The following is a 15,000-nucleotide window of genomic DNA, read 5'->3' on the forward strand; positions in this document are numbered from 1 at the left end:
TTTTAGATATAAATGAATGAGCAAGGGACTGCTGTTATGTAATATACCGGAATGTTGATCCTGCTTTTCAAATGCTGTCCTCTCCGCCTTTCACTCAGCGACTTCCTGATACTTCCTGGTTTCATAGACTTCACCTCTGATGAAGTGGTGAGTAGATCTACACAATGTCACACACACGCACACACACACCCACACACGCGAAGACACACACACAAACTTCTTGATTATATGTCTATAATGCAACCATAGTGAGGTAGGTTGGCCAAACGTCCCTGCTTTCTGGGGACAGTGTCCGTTTTCAGTGGCCTGTCCCAGGCTAGAGCTGTCTCCGCAGCTGTCCCCGTTTTACAAAAAATAGGATTCTAAAAATACATGAATAGATTTGTAAATGGCAAAAGTTCTCACTTGCTCATGAATATTCCCTTTGAGACAGTTAGTGATAAGTCTCTTGTCTAGCTAATGTGGTGCGACCTCGCTTTGAGGGGGCCGTTCTATCGCCTTTAAACCATAAGCAGGCATGACCGATCATAGGGAATGGGGAATCACCACACTGTAGAACCATTCCCTTATTAAATTTTTGGCAAGTAGTTTGAACACATCCTAGTAGTGTACTACAGTACTACATCGACCAAGACAAGAGTGGTAAAAAAAACAAATATGTCCCTTTTATTTCCTTTCAGAAGTTATAACACCATATATTTTATTGATATCTGGACTGCCAAACTACAAGGGTCCCCGTTTGTCATTTCAGAAATCTGGTCACCTTATAGTGTGAGCAACAAAGGCTTCCTACTGACATGGGGAAGGGGAGTGCGCTTTGTTGCCCCTCGGCTTTGGAAATTCTGCTGGGAAATTAAAGGATGTCTCGTGCCGAGGTGCCGATCATTACTGGTTAGCAGGTGCTTGGTAATCACGTGCTGCACACCTGCGCCGGCCGCCCCTTAGCGAGCTAGCGTTACGCTAACAAGCAGCCTTTCACATCAACAGGCTGGACGGCGTGCCATGAGATGATTCATGATACAGCAAAAACAATGTATACAAATTGCTGTGCTTTGCTTGTTTGTTGGTATTTGCAATCAACCAAAATCGTTTGCTAAATTTAAACTTTGTTTAAATGTAGTTCATGCTTTATTATCTACGTCTCATTATCTACATTATTGACATGGTGCCACTTTTCCAATGATGCAACACTGATGAATGTGGTCATCATAAGTGAGCCTACTTATATATAAGCTAATATATTTTGTAATTTAAGTAATTTTGTCATTTAAGTAATTTATGACCAAATATTCTGAAAAAGGATGAGGTAGTTAAAAACACCATTTTGAAAAATGCGCTGTATGCCTACTTGTTTAGTCTTGGAAAAGAGGCATAAGCCTTGACGAAATGAAAAGGCTTAACATGACCCACGAACATATTCCCTCATCAGTTAAAATGCTCTGAAACGCTGTACAGGTTCAAAAAAAACCACGGCTCCGCAGTTCGTCGCGCTCAGCCGTTCATTACTTAGCGAGAGCAGCTGACGCTGGGTGGCGGTTGGTCCTAATGACGCTGACGTTTCCTCTTTGAATCTAACGGGATCCCGCAGGATCTAACCTCAGCACTGACTCGCAAGATAACGCTGAAGACTCCCCTCATCTCATCTCCCATGGACACCGTCACGGAGTCCTCCATGGCCATCGCCATGGCAGTGAGTAGGCCCGCCCACTCTCTCACGTGACATTGTGTCATTTTTTTGAAACAAAGTTATCTGGTATAAACTATTCTAATTCAATCTCGATCAGAGAGCAACAAGAGTATACCATTTTAAAGGTAATGGATCTTACATCCATTGCTCGATGTGCTATCATACATGTGTGTGTCTTGATCATCTTCTTTATGTAAATGTGTATTTGTCGTTGTAATGTATCCCCATGAATTCCAGTTGATGGGTGGAATTGGAATAATACACCATAACTGCACGGCCGAGTTCCAGGCCAACGAAGTGCGGAAAGTCAAGGTACGTCTGAAAGAGCGTCAACAAGACAACAAGACACCAACGGGGCCACCACGCACACGACTTCAACCGCGCCTTGGTTTTTTCTTTTGTCACAAATGAGTGTGTTTCTTTATCCGTTCTTTTCATTTGATATCTGCTTGTACTCTTGTGTGTTAGTTGTTCTTATGTAAAGTGTGTTTGAGTATTTACCAAAGTGTTTTTTAAATGATAAAACATGAATCGGTATACCTCCGCTCTCTTTGTCCGGTGTAGAAATTCGAGCAGGGCTTCATCACCGACCCGGTGGTGATGAGTCCCAGGCACACGGTGGGGGACGTGTTTGAGGCCAAACTGCGCCACGGATTCTCCGGCATCCCGGTCACAGAGACGGGGAAGATGGGCAGCAAGCTGGTGGGCATCGTGACCTCCAGAGATATCGACTTCCTGTCAGAGAAGGACCACGACCGGCCGCTGGAAGAGGTTAGGGGACTTCAGCGTAATTGTGATTATATCAACAGGGGGATGAGGAACATGTGCACGTGTAACGGTCCCTGCTGTGTGTGTGTGTGTGTGTGTGTGTGTGTGTGTGTGTGTGTGTGTGTGTGTGTGTGTGTGTGTGTGTGTGTGTGTGTGTTGTGTGTGAACGCTCTTCATGACAAGTGTTCCAGATCTATTCCGATTCCTATAAAAAATATTTTTCTAAAGTTTAATACTTTAGAGATGAAAAGATGCAGCATTATAAATACTACAGGTTAAAAACGTTAAATTAAACCTATTTAGATATTGTTTGTTGATGTTTTTGTAGTTATTTCCATTCACTGTTTCACATCATTACCATTTTGGTTTTACCCAGGCGATGACTAAAAGAGAAGATTTGGTCGTTGCACCGGCAGGAGTCACATTAAAAGAAGCCAACGATATACTGCAACGCAGCAAAAAGGGTACGACTCAGCCACGCCTCACGTCGCCAAACAGGAATGTATATATATACATATATCTCAATGTAGACAATGCTGTTAGCTTTCTCACTGTGTTGCGTCCACCTCCACCCTGTTGGCATCCAGGTAAGCTGCCCATCGTGAACGACAGTGACGAGCTGGTGGCTATCATCGCTCGCACCGACCTGAAGAAGAACCGGGACTACCCACTGGCATCCAAAGACTCCCGCAAACAGCTGCTCTGTGGGGCTGCGATCGGCACCAGGGACGACGACAAGTACCGGCTGGACCTTATCATGCAAGCCGGGGTGGACGTCATAGTCCTGGTGGGTGTAGCATGTAGCATGATATAGACCTGGTAGGTGTAGCCTGTAGCATTTCATAATCCTGGTGGCTGTAGCATGTAGCATGTAATAGTCCTGGTGGGTGGAGCATTAATAGTCCTGGTGGGTGGAGCATTAATAGTCCTGGTGGGTGGAGCATTAATAGTCCTGGTGGGTGGAGCATGTCGCATGTTATGGTCCTGGTTGGGTTTAGCATCTAAATGTATAGTTTCACTTGTACGAATAGCCACTTGCTATCCATTGTTATTTAATTGTAGCTTTAGCTTTCGTGACATCATGTTTTTTGCGCTGTATCCATACTGCAGGACTCCTCCCAGGGGAACTCCGTGTACCAGATCAGTATGATCAATTACATCAAACAGGAATACCCTGAACTCCAAGTAGTGGGCGGAAATGGTAAGTTCAAGTTCCAAGGACTCTAGGAACTCCAAGTACTCTTAAGTCTTAATCTCTTTCTTAAAAACAACTTAAACCTCCTTGTAAGGGCTCATCTGTGCTCCTCCCCCATGGTACCTGTGGCGTGTGGTTCAGTGGTGACGGCGGCCCAGGCCAAGAACCTGATCGACGCCGGAGTGGACGCTCTCCGTGTGGGAATGGGCTGTGGCTCCATCTGCATCACCCAGGAAGGTGAGAGGCTGGGGCTGGGACCTATTTAAATGTTTAATGTTTTATTAGATTAGATTAGAATAGATTCAACTTTATTGTCATTGCACAAGTAAGGACAACCAGTACAACGAAATGCAGTTTCGTTGTGCTGGTCTGACCAGTAGTGTAATCATAAAAAAGTGCTTTTCCTTATATCAATCCTTACATTTCTACTATTATCCTATACTATCTGTTGTGACACCCACATTTCCGATCGGGGATTAATAAATAATTTACCTTCATACACAGAGAAAAATGAACCAAACCCACTTTTCAACCAAATGCAACAAGTGTGAAAAAATGTAGACCCGAAATCGCTGGGATTGTTGAAACGATGACATAACGTGTCATCAAGCCTCAACAGAGGTCGAAGCTGATTGGCCGCTTGTGTTCCGCAGTGATGGCGTGCGGCCGGCCTCAGGGCACTTCCGTGTACAAGGTGGCGGAGTATGCGCGGCGGTTCGGTGTGCCCGTCATCGCCGACGGAGGCATTCAGACCGTGGGACACGTGGTCAAGGCTCTGGCCCTAGGAGCCTCAACCGGTGAACACAAACCTTTGATGGAGGCTCATCCCGGTGCCGGATTGACCCTTTTCATAGAGGTTTAGCTGAAAGACGAACTCTGACAATGGGTCTGATCCTATGATGTATCAAGGGATGGGTAGCATGCCCATTATCAGAGTTATGAGCGAACACAGTCACTCATAACTCTGATAATGGGTCTGCTCCTATAATGAATCAAGGCATCGGTAGCAGACCCAATTTGTCGCAATTCCCTGAATCGAGGGCCCTGTTGTACGTAATGGCGTTGAACTCATCAATACTGCCCCTCTAAGGACGGCTTGGGTCATCCTTTTTGTATCTGCAAACCCTTGGTTTCACAAAATCCCTGTTGGTCATGTGTGAGCACCCTTCTGTCAATAGCAACCATTTTCAAAGAGTTCTGAAGTGTTGAAGTGAAGATAAGTCTGTTAGCCGTGCTGTGTATTAGGATGATTCTTTGAATTGAATAGAATGCTGAATTTGGAATTGAACGACCAATGTCAGCCTCACCCAATGACATGTTGACCGCCCTCCCCCCCAGTAATGATGGGCTCACTGCTGGCGGCCACGACTGAAGCTCCTGGGGAGTACTTCTTCTCGGACGGCGTGCGTCTAAAGAAGTACCGTGGCATGGGATCGCTGGACGCCATGGAGAAGAACAACAGCAGCCAGAAACGCTACTTCAGGTAGGAAAGACCAGGCAGTCAGAAACACTACTTCAGGTAGGAAAGACCAGGCAGTCAGAAACACTACTTCAGGTAGGAAAGACCAGGCAGTCAGAAACACTACTTCAGGTAGGAAAGACCAGGCAGTCAGAAACACTACTTCAGGTAGGAAAGACCAGGCAGTCAGAAACACTACTTCAGGTAGGAAAGACCAGGCAGTCAGAAACACTACTTCAGGTAGGAAAGACCAGGCAGTCAGAAACACTACTTCAGGTAGGAAAGACCAGGCAGTCAGAAACACTACTTCAGGTAGGAAAGACCAGGCAGTCAGAAACCCTACTTCAGGTAGGAAAGACCAGGCAGTCAGAAACACTACTTCAGGTAGGAAAGACCAGGCAGTCAGAAACACTACTTCAGGTAGGAAAGACCAGGCAGTCAGAAACACTACTTCAGGTAGGAAAGACCAGGCAGTCAGAAACACTACTTCAGGTAGGAAAGACCAGGCAGTCAGAAACACTACTTCAGGTAGGAAAGACCAGGCAGTCAGAAACACTACTTCAGGTAGGAAATACCAGGCAGTCAGAAACACTACTTCAGGTAGGAAAGACCAGGCAGTCAGAAACACTACTTCAGGTAGGAAAGACCAGGCAGTCAGAAACACTACTTCAGGTAGGAAAGACCAGGCAGTCAGAAACACTACTTCAGGTAGGAAAGACCAGGCAGTCAGAAACACTACTTCAGGTAGGAAAGACCAGGCAGTCAGAAACACTACTTCAGGTAGGAAAGACCAGGCAGTCAGAAACACTACTTCAGGTAGGAAAGACCAGGCCTAAGGAAACAGACCTCTGTGTCATTGTCAGTTGGACCTTTCACATCTCTTCAGCGTTAATAATTTTCATTTGAATGGACAAATAGTGATAGGAAGGGTAAAACAAGAGATATGCTTTTTCAAATATTTTGATTTGAGCTTTGACAGTCCCTTCTGTATCAATGTATTAAAATAGATTAATTAAAAGACTGGTCTATACCAGCAACCCCTTTGGGCAGAATCCAAAATCCAACTCCCACTTAATAAACGTTTCCTTTCCATACAAACATCTTGTGAATTAATATTTTAAATGTGTGTGTGTGTGTGTGTGTGTGTGTGTGTGTGTGTGTGTGTGTGTGTGTGTGTGTGTGTGTGTGTAGTGAGGGTGATAAAGTGAAAGTGGCCCAGGGTGTTTCAGGCTCGGTGCAGGATAAAGGTTCCATCCACAAGTTTGCTCCTTACCTCATCGCTGGTATCCAACATGGCTGTCAGGACATTGGAGCCAAAAGTCTCTCCATACTGCGGTGAGTGAACCGTCTGAACTACCAGCCTCTCTGTCTGTGTGTATGTCTGAACTGTCTGTCTGTCTGTTTGTGTCTGTTGACACAAGGTCTATGGTGTGTGTGTGTGCTTGTGTCTCTCTCTCTCTCTCTCTCTCTCTCTCTCTCTCTCTCTCTCTCTCTCTCTCTCTCTCTCTCTCTCTCTCTCTCTCTCTCTCTCTCTCTCTCTCTCTCTCTCTCTCTCTCTCTCTCTCTCTCTCTCTGATGTACTAGCTGTCGCTCTCTCTCTCTCTCTCTCTCTCTGATGTACTAGCTGTCGCTCTCTCTCTCAGGTCTATGATGTACTAGCTGTCTGTCTCTCTCTCTCTCTCAGGTCTATGATGTACTAGCTGTCTCTCTCTCTCTCTATCTCTCAGGTCTATGATGTACTAGCTGTCTGTCTCTCAGGTCTATGATGTACTAGCTGTCTGTCTCTCAGGTCTATGATGTACTAGCTGTCTGTCTCTCAGGTCTATGATGTACTAGCTGTCTGTCTCTCTCTCTCAGGTCTATGATGTACTAGCTGTCTGTGTCTCTCTCGCTCTCTCTCTCTCAGGTCTATGATGGACTAGCTGTCTGTCTCTCTCTCTCAGGTCTATGATGGACTAGCTGTCTGTCTCTCTCTCTCAGGTCTATGATGGACTAGCTGTCTGTCTCTCAGGTCTACGATGTACTAGCTGTCTCTCTCTCAGGTCTATGATGTACTAGCTGTCTGTCTCTCTCTCTCAGGTCTATGATGTACTAGCTGTCTCTCTCTCTCTCTATCTCTCAGGTCTATGATGTACTAGCTGTCTGTGTCTCTCTCTCTCTCTCTCAGGTCTATGATGGACTAGCTGTCTGTCTCTCTCTCTCAGGTCTATGATGTACTAGCTGTCTCTCTCTCAGGTCTATGATGTACTAGCTGTCTGTCTCTCTCTCTCAGGTCTATGATGTACTAGCTGTCTGTCTCTCAGGTCTATGATGTACTAGCTGTCTGTCTCTCTCTCTCAGGTCTATGATGTACTAGCTGTCTGTCTCTCAGGTCTATGATGTACTAGCTGTCTCTCTCCCTCTCTCAGGTCTATGATGTACTAGCTGTCTGTCTCTCAGGTCTATGATGTACTAGCTGTCTCTCTCCCTCTCTCAGGTCTATGATGTACTAGCTGTCTGTCTCTCTCTCTCAGGTCTATGATGTACTCCGGGGAACTCAAGTTTGAGAAGAGGACCATGTCGGCCCAGGTGGAGGGCGGGGTCCACGGTCTGCACTCGTACGTCTGGTCCCCTGACTCCCCTCCCCTTGAACCCCTAGCCCTCTCCCCCCGCTGGCCTTTAGTCCTCGCTCTCAGATACACCTGATCGCTACGGCCAAGGGTTTCAGTTGAATGTATCAAAAATGGAATGGTTCCTTATAAAATATTTTTTTAATTGTCATTAAAAAGCTGTATGAAGTCTTTGTAGGCCTACTTCTTTCTTTTTCACAGCAACATGTGCAGCCATGAGTAAGAACATAAAGTATTTGTTGTTAGCACATATAGATTAACACAGGTATAGCGCATTATGAACCAATGTTCAAACACACTCCCAGGCCATTACAGCATTAGTTACCTTGGATGACAATTTTCATTATCGCTTTGTTTGATTTAGCACTATTTACGGCTTCATCATTTGATAGTGTTGTCCAACTAATGCACTTATTTCCACCATGCACTATACCCCATGACACACAGCAGTTTGCCTTGAGATGATATATGCTGCTGTTTAGTGCCCTGGATATATTTCACCTTGTTAGCTCCCATGTTTGTTTGTTTGGGCCCTTTGTCTTCAGTCTACTCACCACCTCAATCTGTTTGTCCCATCATGCATCTGTGTTTGTGATGTCCTCTGTGAAATCTCAACAAAAATGGTTTCTCGTCATCAAATAGTCTTCTTTTTCCTTCTCTTTTTCATGCTATCATGTTAGGTATTCTTTTGTGCCATGTAAGTACGTTCATCCTGTTCTTTAAAGGGACCCTGTTTTAACACCAGCTGTGAGTGAGTCCAGCCATGACAAGCCGTTTCAAAATCAGCCCTTCCCTGTGCCTTAGTGACATCACAAGTGGGAGCTTGCACCTAGATGTATGCTGAATAGATCAGTCTACCAGCCAAACCAGTGGACTATAGCAAATGTTTCTTCTCCATCCATCATACATCTAGGTGGGCACTCCTGCTTGTGTTTTCAGTGATTTTCAAACGGCTTGTAAAGGCTAATTAAGCTCACACCTGGTGCTAAAACAAAGGCCCTCCTTTCTTATCACGCATCCGTCTGTTGTCCGTCTGTCGTTGTTGGTGTTGTTTGTTCCCTCTGACAGCGAGTAAGGCTCTTCTGTGTTTCTGTCCCTAGTTATGAGAAGCGGCTTTACTGATGGCCAAGGAGAGGGGAGATGCGGCCGTCCCGCTGCAGGAATCCCGACGTCCAACCCCTCCAGAAGGTTCAGTGTACGCATGTGATCATGCGGCCCACCTTCTCTTCTCCATGTGTGTGTGGGTCTCTCTCTGTCCTTGTCTCTGTCTCTCACTGTCTCTAGCTCTCTTTCTCTCGTGCTCTCTCTCTCTTTCACTCTGTCTCTGTCTGTGTCTCTCTTTCTCTCTCTCTTGCTCTGTCACTCGCTCTCTCTCTCTCTGTCTCTCTCTGTCTGTTACTTTCTCCGTCTGTCGTTCACTCTCTAACTGTCTGTCTATCTCTCTGTCTGTCTGTCGCTTGCTCCCCCCTCACTCTCTCTCCCTCTCTCTCTCACACTCTCTCTTTCTCTGACTCGCTGTCTCTCTACTTGACTTATTTTCATACAGCTCATTCCTTCTAATCGGGACAACACAACACCATAGATTAAACACGAGATGAGATCATAACAACAGTATGTAAAGCATCAAACGTATGTTCATCGTCATCTGGCTCTTCCCTAGTACTATAGGGGCCGGAGGTTATGTAATAAACAGAAGGCTCATCAGAGAAAGCTAGGGGCAGTGTGGCTTTTAGCTGCTTCTCCTCTGTTGATCCTCCTTTGCCAGTGAAGCAGCACACAAGTGGCTTTTAAAACAGACAGAGCTTACAGACAGCTGCCACGCTTCTGTTGCGGATTACAAGGGAGGTCTCGGGGTGAGTAGTTATTTTATAGAAAGAATTTGTGCATGCGGTATATATATTGTTTATTGTAACACCCTGATACATTGCTGATGATTTTAACAAACGGAAATATTGAAATACATTTTGATGCTTACATATCTGTTAGCCCGCAAGCTATGTGTTGCAAGGTATCTCTGTGGGAAAACGTGATATTGGCTATTGGTTCAGAGCAATAAATACAAGTTAATGGAATTATGTGTACGTTTACAACAAATGTGTACACAGTAACACAGTTACTTCAGAAAGAAGGTTTGGCTTTCTGTGTTATTTGTTATGGTGTGTATGCTAGTAGCCTTTTTTTGTATACATGCTACATTAGTAAAGAAGTAAAAAACATATAGGCTAGTAGAAAAATGATAGCATAAAGCTAGCAGATATACATCTATATGTACCCTGAGCGCCTTATAAGTACTGTAACATATCCAGATACAAAACCCAGGGCTCAAACTCAGCCAGAGCTGTAGCGCCACTCATTCAGTTATAGCCTCAGCCGTTCCCCCAGAGAAAAATAAAGTGTTTATACTGATCATACTGCATAATTGATTGTTCATTGTTAGAGGATATCTATTATAATTATGTTAATTATAAAAATGTTATATACTGTATCTATTTTCATAAAGCACATCATTCCTAATAATAACTTACATGTATACTTTTAGATCATAATATTATACTATATCACTGTATTTTGCCTCGCTCTGAATTCTCATAAATTGGCAATATTTAGCTGTATCAATTGCTGAATGTACAAAAATAAAGACTTCAACATATTTTATTATTTTGTAAGTGTTTTATCATTCACAAATACATTCAAATCGTGGTTATGTAACCAACGTGCTTAACACCATTGCATACTGCGAGTCTTACCAGCAGAGGGCAACATAGCTACATTTCTGGGTACGGGAACTGTTGTGGAAGATAAAATGAGAAATTGCGCTTAATGTTTCTTAAAGTGCAATATTTATATTTATACAGTATAGTGTTTGAAAAAACGTTATTTTGTTTTGTGATTATAAAAAAAATGGAAATACAGCTAATAAGCAAGCCAATAACTTCCTATGAGTTAATTATTCATTAAAGGCTTTGAAATTACGGAAATTATGTCTTTATCTATGAAAGCATAAGAACTGTTAAATTGAGAGCATTTTTTGTAAAAAAAAAAAAAAACGGTGATAAGTCCAACGTGCATTCCAACCAAGAGCGAAGGCGCAGCATGAATACATATAAAGTAAAAGACAATTTTTTCCCAGTGAATTTCACTTGATGCTGAGTTACTCGCATCAGAAAAGTTTGTTGTACACGCAAGCAACCTTGTGTCTCCTAGTTAAGCTAGTAGAGACCGCATTTGGTGGGAACGCGCCTTTATGGAACTGTCACTATGCTCTTATGTATTCCACTTAAGGGAATACATAAGAGTTTTCTATTATTATGCTAACATTACTAGCATAAGAATTTCAGGGTTCGTAACATTTGTTTCTGAGGCTGTCATAATCATTAAATGAAAAAAAAGGTTCAGGAGAAGTTCAGACAGAACAACTAGAATATATTAATTCTGAATTACATTGGCAGCACATGAAGAATAAGTTTCAGTAGGCTTTGTCAATAAACTAAACATTTGGAACATTAGACCAAACTAAAACTTTATTCATATTAATTCAATAAATTCACTATTCAAAATGTATCCCTCCAGCCAAATCCTATAACAGAATTAATTGGTGGTCATCCAATAGTCCTATTGATTAGCCCCCTTCAGATCTGAGGTAAAACCTTCATGAACCCAGTGTAGGGGTTGGCAAATGTTTCTGTTTTGGACTGCACTTAAAACCTGCAGGATCCGAGCTCTTGAATTGCAGGATGGAACCTCCTGGCTGTAGTCACCTAAATCTGACCTTCACAGATCAATGGTGTCGCTGCACAGGCTCTGAGAATCAATCTGTCTGCAGACATGGACAAATTCCGCCTGTACTTCCAGATCTCGCTCAAGCTGTTTGCTCTTGCTGAGGTGCTCAGTCCCTAACAGACGGCCGGATCCGCAGCTGCCCTGGGAGGCCAAGCTCAGTGTCCGGTACCGCCTGTGGTAGTGCAGCTGGGGTATGGCCTGGGGGAGGGTGCCATGGGCAAAGCTGTGGCCTCTGTTAGCCCAGGGATAGGCTCGCGTCTTCCTGGTTTTCCCGGGGTCGCTGCACAGACCCTGGGACGAACCCCCTATGGAAGCCTGGTCGAAAGCACCAGGGGTACTTCCCGTCCGATTCAACGGCTCCGGCAATGTTGAGGGCATGTTTTGATGCGACGGATTGTCAGGTAGCTGCGACTTAGATAGAGGACTCTCGTGATCCGCGTCACCACAGGAAGTTGTACGGTAAAGGCCACTGTCTTCATAGCTGTAGCCTAGCGGTGGTTTACCAGGAGAGTTTAAGGACAGGCTGGAGGAGGCATTGGGTAGCCTTGGAGGTCCAAATATACTGCGGGAGAACAGGGCGTCGCTGAATAATGCCTGGTCAATGCTGCGAGACAAGTCTATGGGAGAAGGAGGACGCAGGTCCCCTGTTGAGTCAGCATCCAGGCCGAAACTATCCAGTGAGGACAACTTGTAATCGCCAGCTTGTGTTCTGCGCGGGGGTGAAGGGGCTGCAGGTAGTGGAAGCACAGATGTAGATTCCAAGGTGCTTATTCTATTTTTTAGAGGGTCCACGATTGGGCAAAGTGGCAGGGCCTCGGACTGCCCATTCGAGGTAATCTCACACACCACTAGTTTTTCCTGCATACCCTGGGACCAGAGGAAGTGAGGGGAGAGGGCGGCGGACTTGCCTTCTCCCAGAGATGCCAGGACGGCCGGGCCTCCTGAAGGGGAGTCGCTCGGCAGCTGGGACCACGATCCCGGCCGAAGTGGAGTGTTTGACTTGACGGAAGAGCGGGTGCCACAGAACAACGGGTATGCACCGATGAGTGCAAGGCCCAGACACACAGCCACCTCACACAGCCTGCAGCTCAGCTGGTAGCCCCACCAGGGCCAGGCCTCGAAGACATAGGAGCTCACTCCTCCCAGGCCCAGGTAGTGCAGGAGGCCATAGAGCTGAAGACCTCCGCAAGCCAGCAGACACAGTGACGCCGCTATGCCGACACCAGCCGCCCTGGCCCAGTCTTCCACCTCAGAAAATGGGCACTTTGTAGGCCGCAGAACCTCCGAGGAACCCCCTCCCTCTGCGTTGTCACCCAGTCGGAAGATGTGTTTGGTTTGGGCTCGGGCCAAGCAGTAGAAGATGAGGTAGGAGAACGGGAGCAGGACAGAGAGGCACACAAACAGGCCTCGGGGTAGGAGGAGCAGGGCAGGGAAAGAGGGCAGGAGCTGGAGGAGACCCACACAGCCCAGCGAGACCATCCCATGAAAGAAGGACAGACACAGGAGCAGGCAGGGCGAGGGGGAGAGCTGGCAGGAGACGGGGGTGAGGGATCGACGGAGAGACGAGTGCATGCGCGAGCGCAGGGAGAGGAGGATGAAGGCCAGGGAGAAGGCTGAGGACAGGCAGGGGAAGGAGAGCTCAGAGAGGAGGAGGGAGGCCAGGGGAGGGAGGCGCTCCTGGTGACTGTAGGCGTCGTAGAGCAGAGAGAAAGCCCGGATCCCTCCGAATGCCAGGAGGAGCAGATGCAGCAAAGTGAAATAGGGGCTTCCCATGGGACAACGCAGGGGTAAACCCAACAAACACACGACGGATATGAAGCCGGACATGGCGAAGATTGATCCCACACCGTAGATGTGTGCTTCCCAAGCCACGCCCCACGTAGCCATGGCAGAATTCCAATCAGAGTACAGAGGGATGAGAAAAGGCGGGCTAGGAAAATGAAAGGGATTCGGAGATTGGTCCGATTTGAAGTCTTCTGGGTAAACTGGAGTGCAGGATTGGTTTATGGTTTTTAGCATTGACGTATCTGTAGGGTCACTGTTACAATCTGAATGAGCACTGCTGTCCGAGTCCTGGTTTTCATCAAGGGATTCTGCCAACACATGAGATAACATGTTAAAAATGGCTTTGTTTGCTTTATTTGATTAGATTGGTTGATTGTCTTGATTGAGATTGATTGTAACAAATTTGCACTGGCAAATACATACAGTTAAGTACAGAATAGGTTCTGGGACTTGATAATACATAAACATAAATGTGGGGTGTACAATTTCACATTCTTAACGAATAATAAAATAAAGACTATTAAAGAATATAAAATGAGGAAGAAGAAGAAGAATGCCATGGCTTTAACTAGCCTCAAAGTGAAACAAGAAGGGATATGCAGTGTTTTCATTGAGTTAATCCATAATAAAATAGACCAGGACTGCCACTGGGAGCCTTTAACTAGGTCACACAGAAAAAGAGCCCAAGTAACTGAGTGCATGTGTGTGTATGTGTGGTGGCTGGGGGTTGTGTGTGTCGTTGACATACGCACACACACAGCCAGAGAGAGAGAGAGAGAGAGAGAGAGAGAGAGAGAGAGAGAGAGAGAGAGATAGAGAGAGAGAGAGAGAGAATTTGGTGATAAGGTAAAAAATTGACCTCATTGTTGCTCTCATTTGGTAATCTTTTTAGAATCATGCAATGGTCCTGTGTAAAGTTGTAAAAGAATAAAAACACTTATAATCAACATTTTTGTTTCTTGTTAAACCAATAAATTATGCAGCTGTCATATTTTCCAGTTACTTCAACCTTCAATGTTTGTATGACAACAAACAACCTCTTCGTCATTATACAGTTGTGTTTGTTTGCATAACATATCAGATGATCTTAATAAGGGGTTGCCTACTTAAATCCTACTTAAATCTTTCTGTTTGAAAGACATTCCCTGGGGCTTACGATTGTTTGAGGAGCTATGCTTAAATGACTCTACTTGTTTTGGGTCTTGGCCTACTAAATCTGGGTCGACTGGATCTACCGCACCTATAATTTGACAATTTGACGGATAGGTAGGTGACCAATGTGAGCTTGAAACTCAATGAGAGACATTGAGTTTCCACGAGTTTGTCCATATAATTTGTGTCCATGAATTTGTTTTTGCCATACTTAAAATACATTAAATTGTAGGATCGCCTGATACAGTTCAGAATGTTAGTGATAAAATGGGGTAGACAGTGATGAAAGAGAGCAAGATTTTACAGTGCTTGAGTAAACCAATGAAAAGCACGTACCCACTGGATGCATAATACACACTGAATACGACTGTGTTGCCTGCAGAATACACAACAGCCACTCTGCAGTGGCCAATTCATGGGCAGTCTTTTGAGCTTTCAGCCATATGTAGGTTGTGATGGCTCTATCAACCTCAAATGCCATATTAATAGCTGTCCAACCAGCAGAACAGAATGTCAAGGAATTTAAGATCAGAAACGGTTAATCTGGAGATAGAATGTAGTCTTG

The 15,000-nt window shown here is 45.1% G+C and overlaps 2 protein-coding genes across 5 annotated transcripts in view; one reads left to right on the top strand and one right to left on the bottom strand.

Annotated features, from left to right (window-relative positions):
- Positions 1 to 8,925, top strand: part of impdh1a (IMP (inosine 5'-monophosphate) dehydrogenase 1a) — a gene marked incomplete at its 3' end in the record, with an annotated part of 9,486 nt that extends 561 nt beyond the window's left edge. The window contains exons 2-15 of one of the 4 annotated variants that reach the window (XM_079743389.1): positions 99 to 147; positions 1,589 to 1,690; positions 1,925 to 1,999; positions 2,252 to 2,458; positions 2,832 to 2,919; positions 3,043 to 3,242; positions 3,566 to 3,656; positions 3,792 to 3,887; positions 4,304 to 4,447; positions 4,989 to 5,133; positions 6,301 to 6,444; positions 7,623 to 7,706; positions 8,399 to 8,415; positions 8,819 to 8,925. In XM_079743389.1, the coding sequence (XP_079599515.1) occupies positions 99 to 147; positions 1,589 to 1,690; positions 1,925 to 1,999; positions 2,252 to 2,458; positions 2,832 to 2,919; positions 3,043 to 3,242; positions 3,566 to 3,656; positions 3,792 to 3,887; positions 4,304 to 4,447; positions 4,989 to 5,133; positions 6,301 to 6,444; positions 7,623 to 7,706; positions 8,399 to 8,415; positions 8,819 to 8,925 (1,549 nt within the window). The remainder of the gene's footprint in view (positions 1 to 98; positions 148 to 1,588; positions 1,691 to 1,924; positions 2,000 to 2,251; positions 2,459 to 2,831; positions 2,920 to 3,042; positions 3,243 to 3,565; positions 3,657 to 3,791; positions 3,888 to 4,303; positions 4,448 to 4,988; positions 5,134 to 6,300; positions 6,445 to 7,622; positions 7,707 to 8,398; positions 8,416 to 8,818) is intronic. The other 3 variants (XM_079743390.1, XM_079743391.1, XM_079743392.1) reach the window with 3 other exon arrangements.
- A 2,564-nt stretch (positions 8,926 to 11,489) lies between these two features.
- Positions 11,490 to 15,000, bottom strand: part of LOC307080610 (proline-rich transmembrane protein 4-like) — a gene marked incomplete at both ends in the record, with an annotated part of 4,355 nt that continues 844 nt past the window's right edge. Inside the window, one exon of the mRNA XM_079743387.1 lies at positions 11,490 to 13,591. Within this exon, the coding sequence (XP_079599513.1) occupies positions 11,490 to 13,591 (2,102 nt within the window). The remainder of the gene's footprint in view (positions 13,592 to 15,000) is intronic.

This window comes from Pollachius pollachius, assembly GCF_949987615.1.
Source record: "Pollachius pollachius genome assembly, chromosome: 9".
NCBI lineage: Eukaryota > Metazoa > Chordata > Actinopteri > Gadiformes > Gadidae > Pollachius > Pollachius pollachius.